Source organism: Nicotiana tabacum, chromosome 19 (assembly GCF_000715075.1).
Source record: "Nicotiana tabacum cultivar K326 chromosome 19, ASM71507v2, whole genome shotgun sequence".
Lineage (NCBI taxonomy): Eukaryota > Viridiplantae > Streptophyta > Magnoliopsida > Solanales > Solanaceae > Nicotiana > Nicotiana tabacum.
The window spans coordinates 138,759,834-138,785,887 of record NC_134098.1 but is presented as its reverse complement, the minus strand read 5'-3'; the positions used below and the strand labels follow the sequence as shown (position 1 = coordinate 138,785,887).

At 36.3% G+C, this 26,054-nt stretch overlaps 2 protein-coding genes across 2 annotated transcripts; one reads left to right on the top strand and one right to left on the bottom strand.

Moving 5' to 3' along the window:
• The first annotated feature begins 1,894 nt into the window (after positions 1-1,894).
• LOC107771925 (ABC transporter G family member 1) lies at positions 1,895-5,750 on the top strand. Its single transcript, XM_016591387.2, is given in 9 exon segments — positions 1,895-2,242; positions 2,457-2,536; positions 3,537-3,995; positions 4,083-4,169; positions 4,252-4,377; positions 4,490-4,570; positions 4,573-4,683; positions 4,786-4,872; positions 4,969-5,750. Coding segments are annotated over 9 exon segments (1,926 nt in total). The 5' UTR covers positions 1,895-2,025; the 3' UTR covers positions 5,647-5,750.
• A 3,380-nt stretch (positions 5,751-9,130) lies between these two features.
• On the bottom strand, positions 9,131-12,487 carry LOC142173745 (uncharacterized). The gene is made up of 4 exons (XM_075239389.1): positions 12,183-12,487; positions 10,892-11,985; positions 9,469-10,848; positions 9,131-9,252 (listed from the first exon to the last, which is right to left on the bottom strand). Exons 1-4 carry the CDS (start codon positions 12,485-12,487, stop codon positions 9,131-9,133), a joined length of 2,901 nt encoding a protein of 966 aa, XP_075095490.1.
• Positions 12,488-26,054: the final 13,567 nt, after the last annotated feature.

Here is a 26,054-nt window from a genome sequence, read left to right as displayed (position 1 = left end):
AGATTTAATATCCTTATAAGAGATATTATCCTTTGCATAAAGCATAGTATCTCTTATATGCTTAAAAGATGGGGGTAGAGAACAAAACAGTAATATGGCTTGATTCTCATCTTTAATTTCAGCATCTATATTACTCAAATCCATAAGAATGGAATCAAAGGTGTCAAGATGATAGAGAATAGAGGTACCTTCACCCATACGAATTGTATAAAGCTTTTGCTTCAGGTAAAGTCTATTTTCCACCGTACTCTTCATATATAAGGTTTTCAATTTTTTCACATGCCTTTGGTTGTGGTTTCTACAGAAACTTCACGTAAAACCTCATTTGAGAGATTTAAAATGATACATGCTTTTGCCCTTTTGTCTATGACGGCAAAATCCTCATCCGTCATTTTATCCGGCTTCTTCTCTTTTCCTTGTAACGCCAAGTCTAAGTCATCCTGAATTAGGATAGCTTCTATCTTTAATTGCCACATTCCGAAATTTGCACTTCGATCAAAATTCTCAACATAAGTCTTTGTTAAAGTCATATTGGCTACTGAAACAAACCCAGCTAGATCCGGCTATGATACCAATTTGTTAGGATCGGGAACCCGGATAGTGCGGAATATAGCCAAACAACAGTATAATGGCAATAACAAAGACAATGAAAGTTGATAATAACGATAATTAAATTAGATAAAGAAGACACAAATTTAACGTGGTTCGGTCAAAGTGACCTACGTTCACAAGCGGAGAGGACAATTTTACTATACCAATAAGAGTACGAAAGAGAGTACAAAATTAGAGTAAATACTCTAATTAATCCCAAATGCCCTAAGAGAATAACCTCACAAGATCACTCCAAAGAAAGGGTTCACACAAGTGCTTCCTAGCACTTAACTCTCATACAAAACACTCTTAATAAATGGAGGAAAGAAAGAAACAAGAAATGAAGACTAAGTCTTGTTGGTGTGTCTAAAATGAACTAATGACCTTCCCTTTTATAGGCAAAAAAATCTTGGCCTCTTAGGTGTAAAAGAAGATATACAACTTGTGCAAATGATATCCACCACACAATGCAATATTTTTGGGTCACAAAGAATATTGCCAACAAAGTCTACACTTTGCAAAGATACTTATGTTTATGTGATATGGACTTCATTAGCCAAAATAATGACCATATTACAGTCTAGTGATCTCAATTTTTATCCACTAAATAAAAAATTAAAGATATTTTTATATGTATCGGGTTATTTCAATCTCAACGGTCAGCATCAGTAACAAATTAAATTTTTTGTTTGTTGTATTAAAAATTACAATTTTTCAAAATTTGGGGGCCTAAAGTCACTGCTTGGGCTGCCTTAGCTTTCAACCGGCGTTGTCTGCTAGCTATGTGAGCCTTGCAAAACATAACCAGTAAGGTGAAGAATTGTTAAACATACGGTAGGTTGATAGCCAACATAAAAGTCAAATCATGATAAATCTGCTAAATAATTAAGAATAATGAAGCGGAGTGGATTTGGAAGAGATTGATCCAGGGTTTGAACAAGTTCTAGTTCGGAATACTATCATAGTCCATTTGATTTACTTACTGGATTAGGTTTGAAACCTATTATTTGTACTTAGTGAACATATATACAGGATTCGAACCAAAGATACTAAGTTTAAAGAACCCACAAGTTCTTTTCCACGTCCGTCCCTGAAATTTGGAAAGATTTATATGACTAATTTGAACGAGGGTACGTAGTTTATGAGTGATATTGAATAGCAGATATTGAATAAGTCAAACACACAACAAACTTCAACAAGAAAATTACTAGTCAATAAGAAAAGTACTGGACTGGATATGTGTCTTTATAAATTGAGCAGTGTGACCAGAACAAACCACAACTTCACTCTTTTTCTCATTTGTTTAGTGCTTCTCTTAGCAAATCCATGCAGACTCATGTTAGTAAACAATAAACTAAAGTACTTTTAAAACTTCCTCAAATAATATTCATCATCCAGAAACCAAAGATTACAAAGTTGAATACTAATATACCAATGCCAAATCAAGGAACAAAAAACGTTGTGGAATTATTACCAAAAAATGGAGGAGTTTTCTTGACATGGGAAGATCTGTGGGTGAGGGCTTCAAACATGAAAGATGGCGGCAAAGCCATTCTCAAAGGTTTAACAGGCTATGCCCGGCCTGGTGAACTCTTGGCTATCATGGGTCCTTCTGGTTGTGGCAAATCGACACTTCTCGACACAATAGCAGGTAGTATTTATTTCACTATGAAAATTTTATATACACTGACAACATATATAAATAATTTTAAAATTATTAGTACTTCATATTTTAACATGTTATAGCAGGTAAACAAATTCCACTTTTTATATATCCTTTAGGTGATTTGATAGTCACAATTTCTTTCATACAGGAAAACTGTGTGTTATTTTGATTAGCTCCTTATGTATGTTAATGTTATCAGGGAGGTTAGGATCGAGCACAAGGCAGAGTGGAGATATTCTAATCAATGGCCGCAAACAGACACTGGCATATGGAACTTCTGTGAGTAAAATTTAATCCCATTTAAAAATCAATTACAGATGATCTCTTAGCTTACTCCTGAAACACTCTACCAGCAATGATCTACTGGAGGTCTTCAAAACAAAAAAGTTGTGTAATTGAGAAAGAAGAAGGACAGCTTTAGCGCACGTTGTGATGATATTTGACTGGACACGTAATTTAAGGTGTTAACTTAACTATTGATTATATTAGTTTTAGAGGTGACAATATTAGAGTAATGGATGAAAGTTTGATAAAAGAAAACATCATATACATATTTGATTAACTGTGACTTTTCAGCTGTATCGGCTTATTTAGTCGAAGCATTTCCAATATTTGAGAACATTACAAAAGGAAAAGGGTGTCATATAAATTTGAACAGATAAAGCGCCCTTCTAGGCCACTTTATAAAGGCAAACTCTTGTATAATAAGTTGTTTCCTAATATGGTCATGACTCATGAGAAGGCTTACCTTAAAGTAACTAGTAGTCTTATTTTCATATATTTGCTTGTAAACAAACTCGGACAATTTAATGTAGCTAATAAATCAGAATTAACAATTTCTCAGTTTAAATTTTTGAAATATTTGTCTATGAACATGCATAGTCTTTGAGTCTAGGAAGAGGTGTTATAAACAGACGTGGCTTCTTGGCTAATAAAAAGTCAATAATGAAAAAACACTATACAACCTGATACAACAATTTATCTCCATCTGCCTTTTTAAATGTATTTTGAGCGCACATTCTACTCAAGAAATTAGGTTAGATTCCTGTAATCTTCTCTGTGATTGCTTTGAATTCTAGTTCCATTTTTGCATAAGGTGATTACACTGTATCTGTCATGTTCACATAACATTACTTTCACGAAATTTCAGGGGTAAATTTACTGACAAAGAGACATTGTAACTTACCTATTACTACTGTTATTTCCTTTAATTTTTTACATGAGTACCTGCATCTTTTGTACTAAACATAAGGTCAATACTAACATTTGATTCAATCAGGCCTATGTGACTCAAGATGATACTCTAATAGCAACACTAACAGTAAAAGAAGCTATATACTATTCTGCTGAACTGCAACTCCCAAATTCCATGCCAAAATCAGAGAAAAAAGAAATAGCAGACATTACTATAAAGGAAATGGGGTTGCAAGATGCAATGGAAACAAGAATTGGAGGATGGAGCGGGAAAGGAATAAGTGGAGGACAGAAGAGGAGAGTCAGCATATGCATGGAGTTTTTAACGCGCCCAAAACTTCTCTTTCTTGATGAGCCTACTAGTGGACTTGATAGTGCAGCGTCTTATTATGTCATGAAAACAATTGCAAGCCGATGCAAAGGGAGAACCATTATTGCCTCAATTCATCAACCTAGTGCTGAAGTTTTCAGTCTATTTCATTCTTTATGTCTTCTGTCTTCTGGTAGAACTGTGTACTTTGGTCCTGCTAGTGCAGCAATTGAGGTGAGCAAATAATTTGAGTTCTTGAAATGACTCGCTTTTAGTTTCGAGCAAGCTCGCTAAATGACATTATCTTATAAATGAGTGCAGTTTTTTGCATTGAGTGGTTTTCCTTGCCCCACTCTTCAGAATCCATCTGATCATTTTCTCAAAACAATAAACAGTGACTTTGATCAGGTAAGAAAAGTTTTGATCTTTTTGTATTAGAATATAATGTTCTTCAATCGCTTTAAATGAAACTTTTGGTTATGAATAATAGGACATTGAAGAAGGTTCAACTGGAAGGAAATCAACAGAAGAGGTGATTAATATCCTGGTAAAGTCATACAAATCTTCTGATAAGTACAGAGCAGTTCAAAGCCAAGTTGCTGAAATCTGCAAAGAGGTGCAAAATCTGAAACACTTATGATTGATCATCACCTGATATATTTCTGCTACCAATTTTGATGTTAATTTCATGTATGGTCACTGAACTTTACCTAATATTACGAATACAGGAAGGTGAAATACTGGAGAAAAGAAGTCATTCCAGCTTCACAACCCAAAGCCTTGTTTTGACAAGAAGGTCATTTGTGAACACATGTCCTACGATCTTGGCTACTACTGGCTACGTTTAGCTGTTTATGTTGTCATAGCTATAGGTCTCGGTACCATCTACTATGATGTTGGATTTTCTACTGCTTCAGTTCAGGTAATTGAGGAGTATACAACTCATAGCTAGTGTTTCCTACCTAATGCAATTGATGTTTGAACTGCCAAATTAAAGCATTTACACTTTACATGGTGAACACAGGCAAGAGGTACCATGCTTATGTTTGTGGCTTCATTCATCACTTTTATGGCCATTGGTGGATTCCCCTCTTTTGTGGAAGACCTGAAGGTAGAAATACATAAGCGTTTCATTTCTTGTTTCTCCTTTCTTGATCTCATGCTAATAAGTAGTAAGAGGTTACTAAAACAGAAATCAAAATGGCAGGTATTTCAGCAAGAGAAACTAAATGGTCATTATGGATCTGGTTCATTTGTCATTGCCAATACACTTTCTGCTATGCCATACTTGCTACTAGTATCTTTGATTCCAGGAGTTATTGCTTATTTTCTAACTGGACTACAAAATGGACTTGAGCATTTCATCTACTTTGTACTAGTCCTCTTCACCTGTATGATGTTGGTTGAGAGCTTAATGATGATTGTAGCAAGCATTGTCCCTAATTTCCTCATGGGAATAATAACTGGAGCAGGAATACAAGCGCTTATGATACTAAGCGGCGGATTCTTTCGATTACCAAATGATTTGCCTAAGCCATTTTGGAAGTACCCTTTACACTATGTAGCTTTTCATAAGTATGCTTTTGAAGGACTGTTCAAGAACGAGTTAGAAGGGCTAAAAATTCATAATGAGGACAAGCTGGGTAAAGTTCAAATGATCAATGGGGAAGATATTCTGAGAAATACATGGCAAATGAATATGGATTACTCAAAATGGGCGGATCTTGCTATTTTACTAGGGATGGTTGTTTTATACAGGCTATTATTCTTGCTATTTGTCAAGGCTGGTGAAAAAGTTAAGCCAGCTATAAGAAGAGCATTCATATCTACCTCGCCTAACCAAATCAATACGGCAGAAAGACCTTTCGATGAATTTGCTACCTAAATTACACTGATTGAGTAAAAATTATTTACAGTGTCAGTGTATGTAAGTTTAATCATTTTATGATATTTCAAAGCTCATGCTAATAAAGTGCAAAGATAATTGGCTCGCAAAGAGTTGGCATACCTTTCACCTCCTTTTTATTTTCTTCTCATCGAGCAGACAACGTCATATGCTGGACAGTGATTGAAATTTGACAATTAAATCAGTAATAAAAGTTGGGAATTTAGTTGGATCACGTTATATAGCAAACTCATTAAGATCTATGTTTCAACTCAAAGAATACTTCATTCTTTGTTGGACAAAAAGACGGTCATAATAGAAGCTTTAAAAAACTAGCTGCGAACAGAACCACTGTCAATGCTTCTCCTGATCCCCTTTTGCCACACCAAAATTATACGTATTAGGAGTATATACTCCCTCTATTCCATTTTAGTTGTATTTCCATTTTAGTTTGCTAAAAGAAAATGATGCCTTTTTATATGTAAATTTTTTTTTAACTTTAAATTTTCTATTTTTCCCTTAATAAAATATGTTATTATAGCCGCACATAAATACCATGACATGTTTAAGACCACCAATTTCAAATGTAATTTATTTTTCTCGTAAATTTCAATGCACAGTCAAGCAATATCACATAAAATGAAAGGGAATGAGTAATAATTGTATACTCTTATAAGAAAAATCAAATTATGGTGGATGTCTACTCTTTCTCAATGATCTTCTCAAATGCTTAATGACATTCAATGACATATTTCTATGATTAATGACATATTCAATGACATATTTTTCTTCACTTTTCATACCTATATAAAGGTCTTGTAATAGATAAGAAAATACATACAATTGAAGAAGAAAATCTCTTCATTCTCTCTATCTCCATTTCTTGTTCGTGTTTTACTAAATTGCTTTTATTTCATAACAACATGTCTTGTTCATGTTTTACTAAGTTGCTTTTATTTCATAATACGTTATCAGCACGAGTCTCTACAAATTGAGATTATGTGCTTTAATCGAATTTTATCTTCTTTCAACCAGAGTTAGTCAAATTTCTTTTCGGTCTAGTAAGCTTTACTTTTAAATTCTTATGTCAACATATGTTTGCTAATCCATGTCTAGCTTTGAGTTTACACTTATATGCAATATGACAACATGATAATCAAACCAAAAATCTTAATCTGCATATATGTGTGACACTTAGCTTCAATTATTTTTTTATGCCTACATGGTTAGAAAAGGAAAAGAATTCCTAACACTTGTGTTCCATATATATCTGATTAGAACACTGTTGTCTTCTTATATCAAAAGTAGCTTTAATGTTTAGTAAAACTTATTTGTGGATTGAGTAGGATAAGTAGAAAATTATTTTTCACTATTTTAATGATTCATGCCATTAAAATATAATAATAATAATAATAATACTCGTAACTATTTTATTTTAATAAGATAAAATATTAGTACAAGAAGTATGTACTACACCAAAATTTTCATTTGAGATAGTTCTTATCAAATTAACACGTTGAATCATTTCTATATGGAAAGCATATAGTAGTAGATAGTAGACAGAGATTTGTCCCCTAATTTTTCTTTGATTCCCTGATTAACCTAAAGGTTCTGCTATATCTCTTTGTTTTTCTAGAGAGAATAGTACTTAGTTTCCACAAAAATGTATGGTAACTAGTAGTACTATATTATTCTATTTGATACATCATTTTTCTTTAATATTTTGGTCATATCACTTTCATCTTGAAGTAAGCTTATTGCAGCAAAGACCACATGTGAACTTTCAATATTATTTTATATTTTCATATATCTTTTTGACACTAATTACTTAGCTGATTTGAGTAAGCGAAAAGTCTATTGTTGAGAATTATATCCAAATGACATTATGAAGAGTTTAACTCAAAAGGTAAGCATTTTTTTCGTATTTGAAATTATTTTTGTCCTTTGCTATTAATGATATCAACTTCAATGAGTTCAAGTCGCAATAAACCATGAGGGTAAGACATCATGATCAAGTCTTGATGCTCCATGATGATAAGATATTAGGTTTGAGTCCCACTATACCATATTGATGATATAATAATGACTAAAGAAAAATAATATATTTTTCATGAAAAGGCATGAATATTGCCCCACTTTATTTGCTCCATTCTTGAAGTGAATGTGGTAGTGGCGCATAACAAGTCTAAATGAAGACAAATGGTTGAATAATGAACGTGGGTGTTCCGAAGATCAGAATAATAATAATTATCACTATGATTATAAAAGAAGAACAATAAGGGTTCTCAAAATAGTCCTTCAAAATGTGAAGGCAATGTTTACCATCAAATTGATATGAAAAATAATAAAGCACGGCGCTGATTATGATCCAAAGAGAATGTGACTTGTGATAAGCATTGAGAATGCAGACTCATTCCTAAAGGTGAATGTGGCAATATATGATAAAATAATGAATAAAGACATACAATGCATGATTAGATGAATACCACATAACTCACCTCTGAGGGAGGTTTGAGTGAAATAAAGAGAATAAATATTATTGTGTGGTTACATGAATATGTCATTGGTCGCGTACATGTGATACGCCAAAAAAAAATGGGTCCAATGCTTACAAAATATCCAAACCAAAATAGAAGTTGCATGAAGCTACTAGCTATTAAAAAAGATAGAAAAGCTAAAATCTAATGAACTAACTATTACAACATGATAAGTTGAATGCTTCCTTCTCCTATTAGTGTATGTGAATCCAATTGTCATTGGCAAATACCAAGCAGCACCTATCAAGCTCTCACCGGGCGCCAGGGTATATTGTCCATAGGCTAAAATAAATTCCAAACATCTCCACCGCAGAGTTGAAGTCCGCATCGTCCTCCAAGTGTCGCTACCATATGATCTCCATATGCAGTGGATTGATTTTGTTCAAGTATTAATCATGTGCTCACTCATCAAGATTAATGTGTAGAAGAGGAGCCTGGCTTTAGGCAGGCTTTGCAAGGCAAAAGCCAGGCTTGAGCTGGCTTTAGGCAGGCTTTACAAGGCAAAGGCCAGGCATGCGCTGGCTTTAGGCAGGCTTTGCAAGGCAAAAGCCAGGCATGAGCTGGCTTTAGGCAGGCTTTACAAGGCAAAAGTCAGGCATGAGCTAGCTTTAGCCAGGCTTTACAAGGCAAAAGCCAGGCATGAGCTGGCTTTAGGCTGGCTTTACAAGGCAAAAGCCAGGAATGATCTGGCTTTAAGAAGACTTTGCAAGGCAAAGGCCAGCCTGTGCCTTTTTGTGATCTTGTAAGCTCAGATCCTTCCCTACTAGAACCTTTAATGTAAAACATCATTCAAAACATTGCTAAACCATCCTCAGATTGAGCTTGAAAGCATGCTAATACCACTGAGAAATGATTCAACAATCTCCAAAAATACCATATGATGGGTTCAGCATCTTCCTTAGCATTTGGACATATCAGTTTGTTCAGAGTCCAATCTTGTGAAGCCATCAGTCTGGGGTTCTTCTCTTTGCTATCCTAATCCTAAGGTTAGGTGATTGAGATTTGTCTAGATTGATCAACCTCCTCCCTGCACTAGGCAGTTCAGAGAATGAATGAAACTCAGATGTACCTGCAAAAGAGAACACAATGTTAGCTATAAAATCCGCCACTGAGTTGCCTTCTCTGAACACATGTTGAAAGATCACATTGAAGTTGTCCTTCATCTCTATAATTTTCTTCACATCCTGTGCAATTACCCAAGGAGGATCCCATTCCCCTTCTATCGCCTTCTTCATCACCAATGAATCAGTCTCCAGTATGAGAGGGTGAAAATCATGCTCCATACAACATTCCAACCTTTGAAGAATAGCCTTAGCTTCAGCCACCACATTAGTTGTAACTCCCAAGTCTACTGCCCTAGCATACACCACATCACCTTCATCATCCCTCACACAAAAGCCTAGGGAGCTAGGTCCAGGATTGCCCTTTGAAGCTCCATCAGTATTACATTTGTACCAACCATGACAAGGAAGCTGCCATGTTACTCTTGTAGTGATCAATATAGGTTTATATCCTTCAAAGTATTGAATCATGTCTGGCCATAACAATGGAATATTAGGGATCCAAGCATACCTCACCCTTCCCAGTTGATGCAATGTCCTATTTATCTCATGAATCACCCTATTTGTGCACATTGAACCACCATGTTTACCTGCATTTCTTCTCTTCCACAGCTCCCAAGTGATGATAGCTGGTATTGCTTGAAATAGTGGCTTTAATTTCGGACAACACTGAGCATACCACCAATGCCTTATAATCTGCTTCAATTGAATCAATTGTACAGAAATTCTAGCAACCCCCATGAACAAGTTCCATACCTTAGAGGCAGTAGGACTTGTGACAAATATATGCTCAATGGATTCTTCTTGGGGCTGCTGACAACACCAACACCTAGACATCACCATTTGCTCTTGCCTCCTCCACATGTCATCGGTGGCTATTTTCTGCCTCCACAATCTACACAAGAAGAAGGATATCTTGAATGGCCAACCTTTAAACCACATTAACTTGAATTCCTGATTAGGATCTGCCTTATGCCTTAATATTTGCCAAGCACTGCTAACACTGAACTTGCCTGAAGGAGTTGGCATCCAGTATGGCTTATCCCAATATCCCTCACTGCCTTCATAGTGCACATTTAGCCTTATATGTTCTGCAATTTCCTTATTGAAAGTTTGATCTAGCAGCTGATCATCCCATGTTTCCCCTTGCCGCAGTTCAGCCACCTCCTGAAGACCTTCATTGATTGGAAAGTCTTCAGGCAATACATGATAAAGTGCACCAAATCCAGTCCAATTTTCATGCCAAATATTAGTTGTTCCACTCTTCAATTCCCATACGATCTCATGTTCTACTTCTTCCCTAGCATTCAACATTTGTCTCCAAACATGAGACCCTCCCCTAAAACGCACCACAGTTGGTGGCTCCTTCTTGCAATACTTATTCCACATGAAATTAGACCACAAAGATTTTGTGGTCCTAAACCTCCACCATAGTTTAGCAAAAAGTGCCCTTGAGACATCATTTAAGGACCTAAAACCTATCCCCCCCCCCTTCCTCTTTAGGAAGGCAAAGATTTTTCCATGAAGCCCAGTGTATGCTTCTACCTTCTTCCTTTGTGCTCCAAAAGAACCTAGCAAAAGTCTTATGTAGATGCCCCAGGATGCTGTTTGGTGGATCAAGGACTGATAACATGTGAACTGGCATACTTTGTAACACACTAGAGATGAGTGTTGCCTTTTCTCCAAATGACAGCAGTTTTCCTTTCCATGAATGCAATTTAGCCTTCACCTTCTTGATAAGCTCCTCATAATAGTCCTTCCTCCTTCTAGTGTAAAAAATAGGACACCCTAGATATGTGAAGGGGAATTTACCTCTTGCAAATCCTGTAATAGCTCCAACTGCCTGAAACAATCCATTAGCAACCTTTGAATACATGTAGTATGAACTCTTATCTTTGTTGATCATCTGACCTGATATCTTCTCATAGTTCCCCAACACTGCCATAATCTTGCTCAAAGAGGGAGGATCAGCAGATGCAAAGATTATTGTATCATCAGCATACGCCAAGTGGTTTAAAGAATCAGACCACTTAGGCATACCAAATCCCACAAATGACTTGTCTTCAAAAAGCTTATTCAAAGACCTGGAAAGTACCTCAGTTGACAGAATGAACAATGCTGGAGATAGGGGATCCCCTTGTTTCACACCCCTTGTCGACTTAAAGAACCCTGAGGACTGCCCATTCACCAATACTGAATACCAGTTATTTGACATCAAGTTCCACACCATGTTGATGAAGTGTTCAGAAAATCCCATCTTCCTTAGCACATACAATAAGTACTTCCATGAGACCCTATCATAGGCCTTAGCCATATCAAGCTTGATCACCACATTAGCTGGCTTTCCCTTTAACCTTATGTCAGTGACAATTTCTTGAGTCAATAAGATGTTCTCAAATATACTCCTACCCTTTACAAATCCAGATTGATTAGGAGCTATTAGAGATGGCAAAAAAATCTCCAATCTATCATGTAACACCCTAGACAAAACCTTGTTAATGAAGTTGCTCAAACTAATAGGTCTTAAGTCAGAGAAGGTCTCGACTCTAGGTTTCTTGGGCAGCAACACTAGATTGGTGTGAGTGATGGATTTAGGCAATGCAGCTCCTCCATAGAAGTGTAGCACCATGTTGTGTATATCAGCACCAATAACATCCCGGCATGTTTGATAAAACAAGCCAGTGAATCCATCAGGGCCACTAGCACTCTCCCTACTAATCTCAAAAACTGCTGCCTTACTTCTTCAATTGTTGGCAATCTGTTAAGTTCCAAATTCTGATCCATAGTGACCATTGAAGGTACATTATTGAGCAAGGGAAATTCAGAAGCATCACCTTCATTTGTGAACTGTTTTTGATAGAAGTCCACTGCAGCTGTAGCCAATTGCTCCTGGTCTTTAATCCATACCCCACTGCCACTTTTGATCCTCTTCAGTTACAATTTCTTTCTTTTGCCGTTGACATGGTTGTGAAAGAAACTTGTATTCCTATCTCCTTCAGCAAACCAATTCATTCCAGCTTTTTGCTTCCAATACTGCTCCTCAATATTCAAGTATTTCTTCAATTCAGATTGAGCCTTTTGAAGCACAATCCTATTCTCAGTTGTAGGCTCTTCTTCAAACAACATCTCCTTCACCCTAACAATGTACTCCAAAATAGCCAATTGCTTGAAGATATCACCAAATGTTTCCCTATTCCATTTTGAGAGTGCTGCCTTCACCCTCTTGATATTCTGCTTGAACATCAGAAACTAATCCCCTATGAAATCAGCTTCCCAATTCTGCCTCACCACATCCATAAATGTAGCATGCTTTGTCCAAAAGTTCAAGAATCTGAAAGGCTTGACAAACTTGGTTGTCTGCACCCCGCATGTCATTAGCAATGGTGCATGATCTGATCCAGTTCTGATTAGATGCTCAACTTCAATAGTTGGCAACATGTTCTGAAATGGCAAATTCACAAAGATCCTACCCAATCTCTTGAATATACACTCAGCATTGGATCTCCCATTCCACCATGTGAATGGACTTCCTTTGTAGCCTTGCTCAAACAAACCACAAGAGTTTACACAAAATGCGAAATCCTCATATTCAGGAGGGTGTACTGGAAGTCCCCCTATTTTCTCATCTTCATGCAATAACACATTGAAATACCCTCCTACCAACCATGGTAATTCCATATCACTTGCTAAATAATACAAGTGATCCCATAAATCCAACCTCTCCATTGCTGAACATTTTGCATAAACAAATGTCATCATCATGTGCTGCCCCAGGTCATGATAAAACACTCTCACATTCACATGTTGCTCAGTATTCTCCACTAATTCTCATTCCACCACTGCATCGAAGAACAACCATATTTGCCCATTAATATTTGTATAAGCAATCTTCATATTCAACCTCTTTTTATATCTCTCAATGAGTCCCTTCTTTTAAAAGGCTCCATCAATGAAACTACACAAAAAATATTCTCCCTATTCATATTGATCACCCTAGGAAAGACCTGTTATGTATTCACAGACCTTATGTTCCATATTAATATTTTGATCATCATCTAGATAGAGAAGCTGCCCTCCTGGGCATTATTCTTGAAGGTTGTGGTGGATCTTTACTCTGATTCTTCTTAGTTTTTTTACCTCCTTTAGCACTAGTTGTGGGTGATAAATCCCCTTCCCTAGCCACTTGTTTGAAGTTTTCGGCAGTTGATTCATCATCTCCTTCATCCTCCATTGGATTTTGTCTCAATAAGTCTTCATCAATTGGTGTCACATTGTGTGTAACTAAATCATGTAAATGTTGTAGAGGAGTCTTAGTTAGAACATTAAGATCTAGTTGCATGGTTTGATCAGTGCAAGATTCCATAGGCACTTCCTCTATTTCCCCGGATGCTCTTGGAACAATTGCCCGCTCATCAGCCTGTTCATACTCCTTGAATTGTAGCTCATGGACATACGCCGTAACACCATCTACATAGGCTAAAATATCTCCAGTGGCTCTAAGGTTGGGGTTTACTGTAGCTGCCTCATCAGGTGAACCTGGTTTTAGGCCTGGCGTCGCCAGCCTATCGCCAGGTGAGCTTGGATTATTGTCTTTCTTCACCTTGTCTTCTATTGTCTTTGTTTTGCCCAGCTGATCATTCTTAACCTCAACTGCATCGCTCCATAAGACCTTTGTAGAGTTCACCTCATCAAGATCCTCCATCCGCCCAGAATCTTTAAAAGTTTGAGATGGAATCGCATGACAAGATTGGTTTGTGGTCACATTGAGTTGTTTTAGCTCCTTTTTGCTAGTCCCAAACCTTCTATGAACCCAGTCGATTGTGGACTGAACCCCAGAAGGAGTAGGACCATCTTTATAACTGAAGACTGGTTTTTCCCCCGCCAAAACCAGTTGGTTGTTCTGGTTTTATCACTTTGTTCCTACTCTAATACTGCAAATTTATTCCTTGTTTGAACCTTGTTTGTCTGATCTTCTTCGACCTCCATCAGTGCAAAGTTATTGTGCACCTGCTGTACACTAGCATTCACTGGCATGATTGCATTGCCAGTTTTTCCTTGTACCTGGGTTTTGTTATTTTTGTTGGTTCCCCGATTATCCCGAACTTCCTTCCACTGTGCACCTACGTTCCCAACTACTTTTCCACTCGTGAGAATCATTAAAGGGGTAATGTGATTTTTGTTTTTTCCTTGATCATCAGCAGCAGAATTCCAGTTGTTTAACTCAGCAAGATCATTCCTTTTCTTGCTGCTTCGATTCTCAATAAGCTCGGGGTGCAAATGCCAACATTCAATTTCATCATGTCCTTGTAGTTTACACTCCTTACAATATTTTGGTAGCATGTCATACTGAATTCTCACCCATTCTGTTCGAACACCACCAGAAGCTTCATCATCAATATCCAATCGCACCTTTTTAGGTAGTTCGGCCAACAAATCGACAAGAACTTTTACTCTTGCGCAACTCGGCCTAGTTTTGTTTGTAGTTGCCGCGTCAAGACACACTGGCCTTCCCACAGCTGTAGCCAAAGAAAACAGAGTTTCCTTTACAATAAGGTAGGCAGCAGTCCAGGAAAAGAAATACATGCCATCGCCATCGGAGTTTCTTCACCCGCCTTAAATTTTGCATCTAGATAAGAGTACGCAATTGGTATTCGTACCCATCTTTGGCTTTGATGTAGTACGTACTCTTTGATGTAAAATCGAGGAAATCTTTCCATAGAGTTAATCTAATTAACACATGACGATCTCTAAGGAATCCGATATTAGACTCACCTTTGATACCACATTGAGTTGGAATTATTCGGCGCAACTCATGAATCTCCGGAGAACCATATGAAAGCTTGCCAACGACAGCATATTGGAGGCCTTCAATCACGTTCATTCTATCTACTTCTGCCTCTGTGAATTTAACCACTGGTTGGCCATTCAAATACACTGCTCGTCGCAGTGGAATGGGTTGAATTGAAGCTGCAGCAGTAGCCATCGCTGGAGGATTTAAAGAATTTGGTTTCAAAATCTTCGAGTAATCTATTTGGTTGGAGTTAGTTGTTGTATGTTGTTGTGCAATGCTAGGGGAGGGCAGACCAGCCGGAAAAGCTGGTTGGTCGCCGGCCATTGTGGCCATTGAAGCCTAAAGCTCCAGCTTTGTCCGCGATGAACAGTGACGGCGGACAGGTACGGTACTGTTTGGCCTTTTGTTGTGCTTTATAAAAGGTTATTAAAGGCAAAATTAAAGCAAGAAGTGATTTTGCTTATGATGATTTTAACCATGACAATTTATTAAGATATAAGTTTCTCTGTAAATGAGACATTTACCATATGAATGGTGTGACAAAAGATCTTGTAGTACAAAAGTTATTAAGAGCTCCGGAAAAATTAATTTGTTACTATCCAGATGAATAAAATTATTCACGACATTGATATTGTAAAGTCTCAAAAGAAACTTTTTGAGTTTCAAATGTATAAGTCAAAGTGGTTGGCATTTTGAGACTATAAATGAATGAAATATTGAATATCTTCATATTTCTATAATCATAACGGGTAAATATGAAAGATTACCCGATTTTCTTTCTATTTGTACTACACAAATATAAGTATGATGATGGAATCATATGTCACAAGTAAACTAGAGGTTTACTGAAACAAATATTAGTTGGCATAACCGGTTGACCACTCGGTTCAATTATGATGCGAAAAATTAATTGAGAATTACATTGGCATATATTGAAGAAATATAAGATTCTTCAAGAATTTTCCTGTGCTTCTTATTCTCATGATATACCAGTTAAGGTTGGGATTGAATCCCTTGAAATCTGGAACGAATAAAAGGTGATAAATATATGGGTCCAGTCACCTTCCACGTGGACCGTTTACTATTATATGATTTTAATATATGCATCTATTCTATGGGCACATGTGCATTTGTTATCAACTTGCAGTTTAGCTTTTGCAATATTGATTACTCAAATTATTAGAGCACGGTTCCAGAATATAAATTATGATGATTTATCTTGATAATACTGGTTTAAATCCAAGTTGGTTTAGCAGAAATTGTATGCCTCCAATTATATCTAAACCATTGGTTATGAGAACAAAACTGCCAAAATAAAATTTGGTATGTGATGTATTATTTAATATACAACAGCACTTGTACGCATCTAGCCAAGTTATGATAAGTTCTCCCTATCACAATCCGTTCAGGGTCAGGAACCAAAATAATTTCCATCTATAAATATGAATGTGCTATATGATTTAATTGTTCCACCACAATGCACAAAGATGGATCCCCAAATAAGGTTAGGGATATGTGTTGGTGATACCAACAATAGGGGGAGAAAATGGGCAGCTGAAAAAGTAATGCATGTAATGAATTATTATGAGTACATCTAGATCCTCGTACGATAAAATGTGAATTTGAAGTTCAAGTGATAATTCATTTGTAAAATATTGCCAGGCGTATTTGCTGACCCAAAGCTAAATGTTATATTCAGCTGCTAATGCTCCAAATAAAATAAAGTTCATAATGAATAGAGTCTATGACATGCGTGAAGCATAATAGACTAATCGGTTCCAAAGATAAAACTCCTTGAAGAAATAGAGGAGAAAATGTTCAAGATGGTCATAATAAGGAGGCAAGTGCTCCAGAAGAGCACCACGACATAACACTTTATAAGACCTCGTGGGAGAGGCTCAGATACCTGAAAATAATAAGATAAAGAGATCTCAATAAGTAATGTCTTTATTGGGTAATAGTAGAACCGATATAAAATGATCGTCGACGATATTGTTAATATAATGTAGCGCTCAATATTATTAATATTGACGAGGATCTTGAGTTCAAATCTGTCATGAAATTTGGACAGATAAATGATTGGCCAAATAAAAAATACGCAATAAAAATTGATTTCACCTGAAAAATATGAAGTTGGACGGATAGTCCCAATACCTGAAAGTATAAAGCCAGTGGAGGTATAAATGTGTTCTTGTGCGAAAAAAAGAAGAAGGTCAAGTCGATAGACATAAAGACGACTTGTGTCATAAGAAGATTTGTAAATATCCTGTCATTGATTATATAGAGACATGTTCTCCTGTGGTGGATATCGCCATTTCAAGTTTTAATCTGGCAATACAAGAAAAATATGATATGCGTATGGACTTATGATTAACTATTAACTAAATTAGACTATCCTAATTATCTAAACAAGAATTAAACCTAAAAATATTTAATTCTAAACTAATAAAATAAAATAATATAAATAATGAACTTTGAACAGAGAAAGAGCAGATTTTTATGATATCAATGTAATGAAAACGATCTAGGGTTATGGGCTATCTAACAATCCTATTGTATTCTTCAATTGAATTGACCGACTAATTTATCTAGCTTATTGGTTGACAGGGTTAATATTGCTCATAAGAATCTGTCGAGTTCTTACTCGCTTATTCAAGCTAACCTAACGCCTATATGTCTATGGAGTTAGAATAAACAAAAACGCAATTATAATTCCTATAAATCAACCAAGCAAGGCAATTAGGTATATGTCTATCCTAACTACGAATCCGTTCCCCGATGCCCGACTTCAAGAACTTGCCCTACTCAATCATGTATGCAATATAGAATTCCCACTTTCGAGTTCAATTCTAGATTCGTAGATAATATTCAATTGGTGATCAAGCAATCAAATAATTAAGCACAAGATTGAATAAATAAACTAATATGATAAATCAAGAAGTCAAAATCAATATCCGAATAACAATAATCATGAAAGAACCACAACCCTAGAACGTGAAGTTTAGCTCCATATAGACATGGTAGCCAAACAACAAATCATACAAAGAAACATAAAAATTACTAAGTTTGGTGGGAGAAAGATGGAACTTGATGAATTCCGGCCTCCACAGCTTTGTCGTGGCTTTTTCCCCCTTCCCAATAAGTTAGATGCCCTAAAAGAGGCGTTTTTGGCTTATATATTGCGTACAAAAGTCGTGGGCCAAAGTTCTCCTATTTCTAATCCAAATCAGCTTCAGGGATTGATGCTAGGGTGGATGCGTTGCATCCACCTCGTCCTCCACTTCTCAGCTTCGCATGCTAGGGTGGATGCTTCGCATCCACCTCGTCCTCCACTTCTCAGCTTTGCCCAGGTGCGGATGCTAAGGCGGATGCTATGGGCCGACTTCACTGCTAAGGGTGCACGAAATCTGATTTTTTCTAGATTGGATGCGACACATCCAACCCCTCTTCCTCTAGCTAGAGCACCTTTTCTTCATATTTTTGCACTCCAAACACCCTAATTCATCACACACAACTCAATTAGTCATAAAACCAATAATTAAACCATGTTGGGCATTTTAAGGATCAAATAGCATCAAAAAGCGGTTAAAACATGGGTAAAATAACATCAACACATATCAAAATATGCCCAACATCACCACCCCACACTTAAACCTTTGTTCGTCCTCGAACAAACCATCAATATAGTAGACGAAATAAAATTAAGCTCTTATCATTCAAACCACACTACACATATGACCATGGTTATTTGCTACAATTAGGCTCTAGAATGTGCATCACATACACTTTCCTTTACTTATATCATTCTTTAAAAATATTCAAACAAAGACAACATGTTCACAACAACCCTAACCTCAAAAACCAACTCAATGTCACTATGCACTCATGGCTTGAATACCCAACATCATAGAGAAGTCTAATAACGTTACCTATCCCTCGTGAAACCATGTGCCCTCACAACAAGAACAAGAAAGCGAGTTCAATCCACACATTTGAATCTCATGATCAAATATATTTTAATGACTCACATATATCAAAGAAAATCGCTCACTCTAACAAAGAAATCACATGCATGAAATTGATACCATAGGCTTGCCCTTAATGTAAATCTCAACTAATGTAAGCTCACTCGATCTAAAATCAATTAGGACTTTTTCATGGTTGTACTGTGGGCTAAGGGACGGGTACGATATATTTTAGGAATAGTGACTCAACCTCCTAAGCACTTTAACACATCATCAAATAACTTAAGCGCAAATTCTTCAACACCACTTCAATTTCACAAATAATATCACCCCAACAATATTTTCTCTTTCTTTAAGCACTACTTTAATTCATACCCACTAGCAAGAACAAGACAACAATTTATTCATCTATATTTTTCTTTTCTTTTTTTTTTTCAGATTTTTCTCTTCTTTTTTTTTTTCTTTCAATTTCCGCTAGTGGTGTATTATTTTACAAAATAAGTGCACCCTTCTTTCTTTCATTGGTTCCACTCAAAAGTCACCCCACACTTAGTCCCTTTTTACTTCTTTTAGCGCTCATCTAACAATTAAAGTGCTTTAAGAGGTAAAAGGATCAAAACAATGTCAATTAAGAATAAAGAGGGTATAGGCTTGTAATGTGGGTACCAAATAACAGGTCTACAGGCTCAAAAGGGTTAACTAGGGATAGATTTTATTTGTGATAAGCAATAAGCTCAAAAATATCAAAGAAAGCCTAAAATCATTTTTCAAACCGAGCATCACCTCAAATTTCGCTTCAACTCATATACCGGGCAAGTTCTAGACACAAGTACAATACATGGACTACACAAAAACCTCATCACACATGGCACATGACTCACTAAGGACGATCACATTCCGACTCTCAAGCAATGCAAGTATTCACGGAGCCACGAGATATTAAGTATTAAACACAAGGTGAACATAAGTCATGTAAACGAGACATAGGCGCCACAAAACATGCTATCCAATTTAACAAGGCATCAAGATTAATATCAAAATATAGGGGAGATACTACACATGCCAAAGCATAAATATGCTACTATGAAATAAGTCAAGAGCGCTTAGGTTCATCATTCTTCCTCCTTTTATTTCCTAAATTCCTAATCTACTCGGAAAGAAAAAAAACTACCCGGTTCAAACTACATCCCATGGAAAAGAACCGAGGCACAAAGAAAAACTATAGGGGATTATTACTACTTAAAGAAAGCTAAAAGACATTTTTTTGGATTTTTTTTTTTGTTTAGACTTTAATCCCTCAAGAAAACTGTCTAGGAGATCAATCGTCGAGAAAAGTCCAATTTTTCTACTTTTTTCATTTTTTTTTCCACAAAAGCTACTACACTTAAGAATGAGTACTACAACTAAGCTAAAATAGCACAGAAACTCATCCAAACGATCTCCTCACCCCACACTTAAAATTTTGCAATGTCCTCAATGCACACTATAAATAATAAGAGGGTAAACGAGACTCCCTGGTAGGCCAAAGGCCGAAGCAATAGCGGCTCACGAGGTACTCAGACTTCCCCCAGGCATCGTCCTTTGTGTGGGAACCCCACACTTAGTCCTCACCATCTAGCTCGCTTTTGCACTCTTCTAATGGCTTTGCTTCCTATGCTCATAATCCTCCCAACAAGCGTCTGATTTAACGTCACGGCACGACGTGAATCACTTTTTGCCTCCACCTCGAACTTATGAATTGAGCCCCTAACATGGCATCCAGTTTGCGGCTATGCTCCAGTGGTGGGGCTACAAAGATAACCAGGCCAAGTAATAAATTTTTCACTCTACACTTCTCGGCCTTTAGATGAGGAATGTATTTTTTGCTTTTTGGCATGACAAATTCAAGAATATAGGCACTCTCATCCTCACCCTTTGACCCCCTCATTGGCTCAGAATGGCTCGATTACTATCTTACTATCTAAACACAATGTGGAAAAAATATTGGAATGAGGTCTAATGCGCCTTAACTCATGAATTGTACTACTATTTACATCCCCATATATACACACACTCAAGTCTTCCAAAGTAATGTTATCTATTCCCTCATATGACTCTAGAGCATTCTTCTCAATATTGGCATCCTCAAGAAAAACATGGTCTAATGATTGGTATTCTCGTTTTAGCTCCTCAATTTGGTCTAGAAGATTTTTTTCAGCCTCACACAACTCATCATTAAATTATTGGCCATTACACGCATCAACCTTTTCATTCAAATTTGCATCCAAGTTATGCACAACCAAGCCAAAATTATCAATTTTATGTGCAAGATCATCTCTCTCCTTAGACCAATCATTCACCAAAGTTGTCAAAAGACAACGTCGTTCCGCATATTCCCTTAATCGAGAATATTCGTCCCAATACCAACCCTTACTCCCATATTCAAATTTAGCTTTCCAAGAGTTCAGGTCATGACAAGCCCAAAATGACGGGCCATATAAGTCTTTCGTCAACCAAGAGTCTTCATCAATAACCTTACCTCCATATATTTTATCCCCAGATGTCATGGTGAAAGAACTAGAAACACACTAAGAGAAAAATCAAATAGTTATAAAAATAAAATATTTACAAAAAGAGAAGAAAAAAAAAACTTGTAAAGATAAAAGTAAAAGCCTACTGTAGAAAAATGGTTAATTTCTAAGTCCCCGGCAACGGCGCCAAAAACTTGTTGGGACCAAACACACTCGCAAGTATACGCGGTCGTCAAGTAATAAAGTGACTAAAAGTCGGATGTCGAACCCACGAGGACTTATGATTAACTATTAACTAAATTAGACTATCCTAATTATCTAAACAAGAATTAAACCTAAAAATATTTGATTCTAAACTAATAAAATAAAATAATATAAATAATGAACTTTGAACAGAGAAAGAGCAGATTTTTATGATATCAATGTAATGAAAACGATCTAGGGTTATGGGCTATCTAACAATCCTATTGTATTCTTCAATTGAATTGACCGACTAATTTATCTAGCTTATTGGTTGACAGGGTTAATATTGCTCATAAGAATCTGTCGAGTTCTTACTCGCTTATTCAAGCTAACCTAACGCCTATATGTCTATGGAGTTAGAATAAACAAAAACGCATTTATAATTCCTATAAATCAACCAAGCAAGGCAATTAGGTATATGTCTATCCTGACCACGAATCCGTTCCCCGATGCCCGAGTTCAAGAACTTGCCCTACTCAATCCTGTATGCAATATAGAATTTCCACTTTCGAGTTCAATTCTAGATTCGTAGATAATATTCAATTGGTGATCAAGCAATCAAATAATTAAGCGCAAGATTGAATAAATAAACTAATATGATAAATCAAGAAGTCAAAATCAATATCCGAATAACAATAATCATGAAAGAACCACAATCCTAGAACGTGAAGTTTAGCTCCACATAGACATGGTAGCCAAACAACAAATCATACAAAGAAACATAAAAATTACTAAGTTTGGTGGGAGAAAGATGGAACTTGATGAATTCCGGCCTCCACAGCTTTGTCGTGGCTTTTTCCCCCTTCCCAATATGTTAGATGCCCTAAAAGAGGCGTTTTTGGCTTATATATTGCGTACAAAAGTCGTGGGCCAAAGTTCTCCTATTTCTAATCCAAATCAGCTCCAGGGATTGATGCTAGGGTGGATGCGTCGCATCCACCTCGTCCTCCACTTCTCAGCTTCGCATGCTAGGGTGGATGCTTCGCATCCACTTCGTCCTCCACTTCTCAGCTTTGCCCAGGTGCGGATGCTAAGGCGGATGCTATGGGCCGACTTCACTGCTAAGGGTGCACGAAATCTGATTTTTTCTAGATTGGATGCGACGCATCCAACCCCTGTTCCTCTAGCTAGAGCACCTTTTCTTCATATTTTTGCACTCCAAATACCCTAATTCATCACACACAACTCAATTAGTCATAAAACGAATAATTAAACCATGTTGGGCATTTTAAGGATCAAATAGCATCAAAAAGCGATTAAAACATGGGTAAAGTAACGTCAACACATATCGAAATATGCCCAACATCAGAAATCATTGAAGGATTTAAATTGTTCTGAAGCATACTAAGGTTTCCAAGAAATTTATTAAATAAAGCTTCAAAAATCCTTATACGGATTGAAACAATCAGGGCGCATGTGGTATAATCGCCTAAGTGAGTACCTGTTGAAAGAAGGGTACATGAATGATTCAATTTGTCCTTGTGTCTTTATAGAAAGATCTGGATCTGAATTTGTTATAATCGTCGTGTATGTTAATGATTTAAATATCATTGAAACTCTTGGGGATCTTCCTAAAGCAGTAGACTGTTTAATGAAATAAAAGATCTTGGAAAGACAAAATTTTATCTTGGTCTACAAATTGAGTATATGAAAGATGGAATTTTTGTCATCAATCAGCGTACACTAAAAAGATTTTAAAGTGATTCTATACAGATAAAGCACATCCATTGAGTACCCCGATGGTTGTGAGATCACTCGATATAAATAAAGATCAATTCCGACCTCATGAAAATAATGAAGAGCTTCTTGGTGTTGAAGTACCATATCTTAGTGCAATTGGTGCGCTAATGTATCTTGCTAACACTACACAGCTTGACATAACTTTTTCAGTTAATGTCTTAGCAAGATATAGTTCTGCTCCTACAAGGAGACATTGAAATGGAATCAAACACATATTGCGGTATCTAAAAGGGACTACCGATATGGGCTTATTTTATAGCAATGATTGCAGTCCCGATCTTGTTGGTTATGCCGATACTGGGTATTTATTTGACCCACACAAAGCTCGATCTCAAACAGGATATGTGTTTACATATGGAGGCACTGTCATATCTTGGCGATCGACTAAGCAATCAATCGTGGCTACTTCATCTAATCATGCTGAAATAATTGTTATTCATGAAGCAAGTCGAGAATGTGTATGGTTGAGGTCTATAATACACCTTATTCGAGACACATATGGTTTGAAGTGTTACAAACTACCCACAATTTTGTATGAAGACAATGCAGCATGCATAGCACAATTGAAGGGAGGATTAATAAAAGGGGATAGGATAAAGCACATTTCACCAAAGTTATTTTTCACATATGATCTTCAAAAGAATGGTGATATCAACGTGCAACAGATCCGTTCAAGTGATAATATGGCTGATTTGTTCACCAAATCTCCACCGACGTCAACCTTCAAGAAACTAATGTACAAGATTGGGATGCGAAGGCTCAAGGATGTGAATTGATGCTCTCATCAGGGGGAGTTAATACGCGTTGTACTCTTTTTTCCTTACAAGGTTTTGTCCCACTGGGTTTTCCTTGCAAGGTTTTTAACGAGGCAACCAAAAGGCGTATTTCTAAACATGTGTACTCTTTTTCCTTCACTAGGATCTTTTTCCCATAGGGTTTTTTCTTAATAAGGTTTTAACGAGGCACATTATCTATGGACATCCAAGGGGGAGTGTTATAAGAAAAATTAAATTATGGTGGATGTCTACTCTTCCTCCATGATCTTCTCAAATGCTTAATGATATATTTTTATGCTTAATGACATATTCAATGACTTATGTTTCTTCACTTTTCATGCCTATATAAAGGCCTTGTAATAGATAAGAAAATACATACAATTGAAGAAGAAAATCTCTTCCTTCTCTCTATCTCCATTTCTTGTTCATGTTTTACTAAATTACTTTTATTTCATAACAACATATCTTGTTCATGTTTTACTAAGTTGTTTTCATTTCATAACATATACATCATATATGTAATAGTTATTGCTTTTTTATAGTAGTACATATTACGGAATTTGCATAAAATATGGTATAAAAAATAATCAGAGCAAGATAATGTCGAACTGCGATGGTTGTTTATTGTTTTGCGACTGATGTACGAGGCTACTGCAGGTGTTAAAGAATTAATCCTAATTAAAGCAGTGTAGACACTTAGAAAGTTTTTCTTATATATGTGAGTAAATAATAATTTTCTAATTAGTAAAAGCTATGTATACACACAAAAGAAAAGTAAATTAGGACAAGAAGTACCACGATGATAGACTCAAATTCATTTACAAGTCGAATTGTGACAATAAATAAATCGACTTTACTTGCATAAATCTTGGCTGTTGTAACTGAGAAATCTAAGTTTCAGATCAGATCTAACTTAGTTTGAGTTGTCACATTGATTCATTGAGTTCCTACTCTGACTTGGTAGAGTGAAGCATTGGTTGGGAACTGAATTACGGTGCTTCACTATAAGAGCAATTAATATGAGTTTGTCTGTGCAATTGTGGCCACTTATTGGGTCCATTCTGTGCTTTAGCTATTATTGGGTAAGGCCTATCTTTAGTACTCAATAGTGTATTTCTCAATAGCCCATAACATAGTTAATACATTCTCAGAAAGCTCCATACCAGGTATACTTAAAAGCATTTAATTCTCCCATGTGATTTCAAAATAATACTTGACGGTTGACAATCAGGGATGGGTTTTTTTCTCTTTGTTTTGACTTTATAATTTAGTTCCCAAAATGTGAAAGAAATTGGAAAAACAATAAATGAGAAAATAAGAAACATAAACAATAAATACGAAAGTGTCCCAATTTTACTCGTTATCTCTTTGCTTCTCGCATTCTCTAGTTCTCACTGACAGTTGTAATGGTGATATTTAAATTCATGTTTTGTGATTTCTAGATTCGCTAAGTGAGATTAAGTAATTACGGTCTTAGTATAATTTAGAGCCCATTGTGAGGGGGAAAAAAAAAAAAGAAATGGCCACTGGCTGGAAATGGCTAGAAATAGATCTCGCTCGTATACTAAAATAAAATATTACAAAATACAAAATGGAGGGGTACTTTTGCTAACCTCCTTGTGCCCTTGACTTGCAAATAAAGAGATTTCAGCACGTAATAAACAAAATTTGCTCTTGAATTTGAACTTTTCAAGTGAAGTTGTGGTTTCACGTGCATGCCATTTCATGTCAAGTATTTCAAATTAATCTTAAACTTCCACTCACATATCAATTCATATAATCTAT

Coding starts and splice junctions, on each gene's coding strand:
- LOC142173745 (XM_075239389.1), bottom strand. CDS start 12,487: ATGTTCAAGCAGAATATCAAGAGGGTGAAGGCAGCACTCTCAAAATGG. Junction 11,986..12,182: donor AACGGCAAAAGAAAGAAATT/GTAACTGAAGAG, acceptor CAACAATTGAAG/AAGTAAGGCAGCAGTTTTTG. Junction 10,849..10,891: donor CATCTCTAGTGTGTTACAAA/GTATGCCAGTTC, acceptor TCCACCAAACAG/CATCCTGGGGCATCTACATA.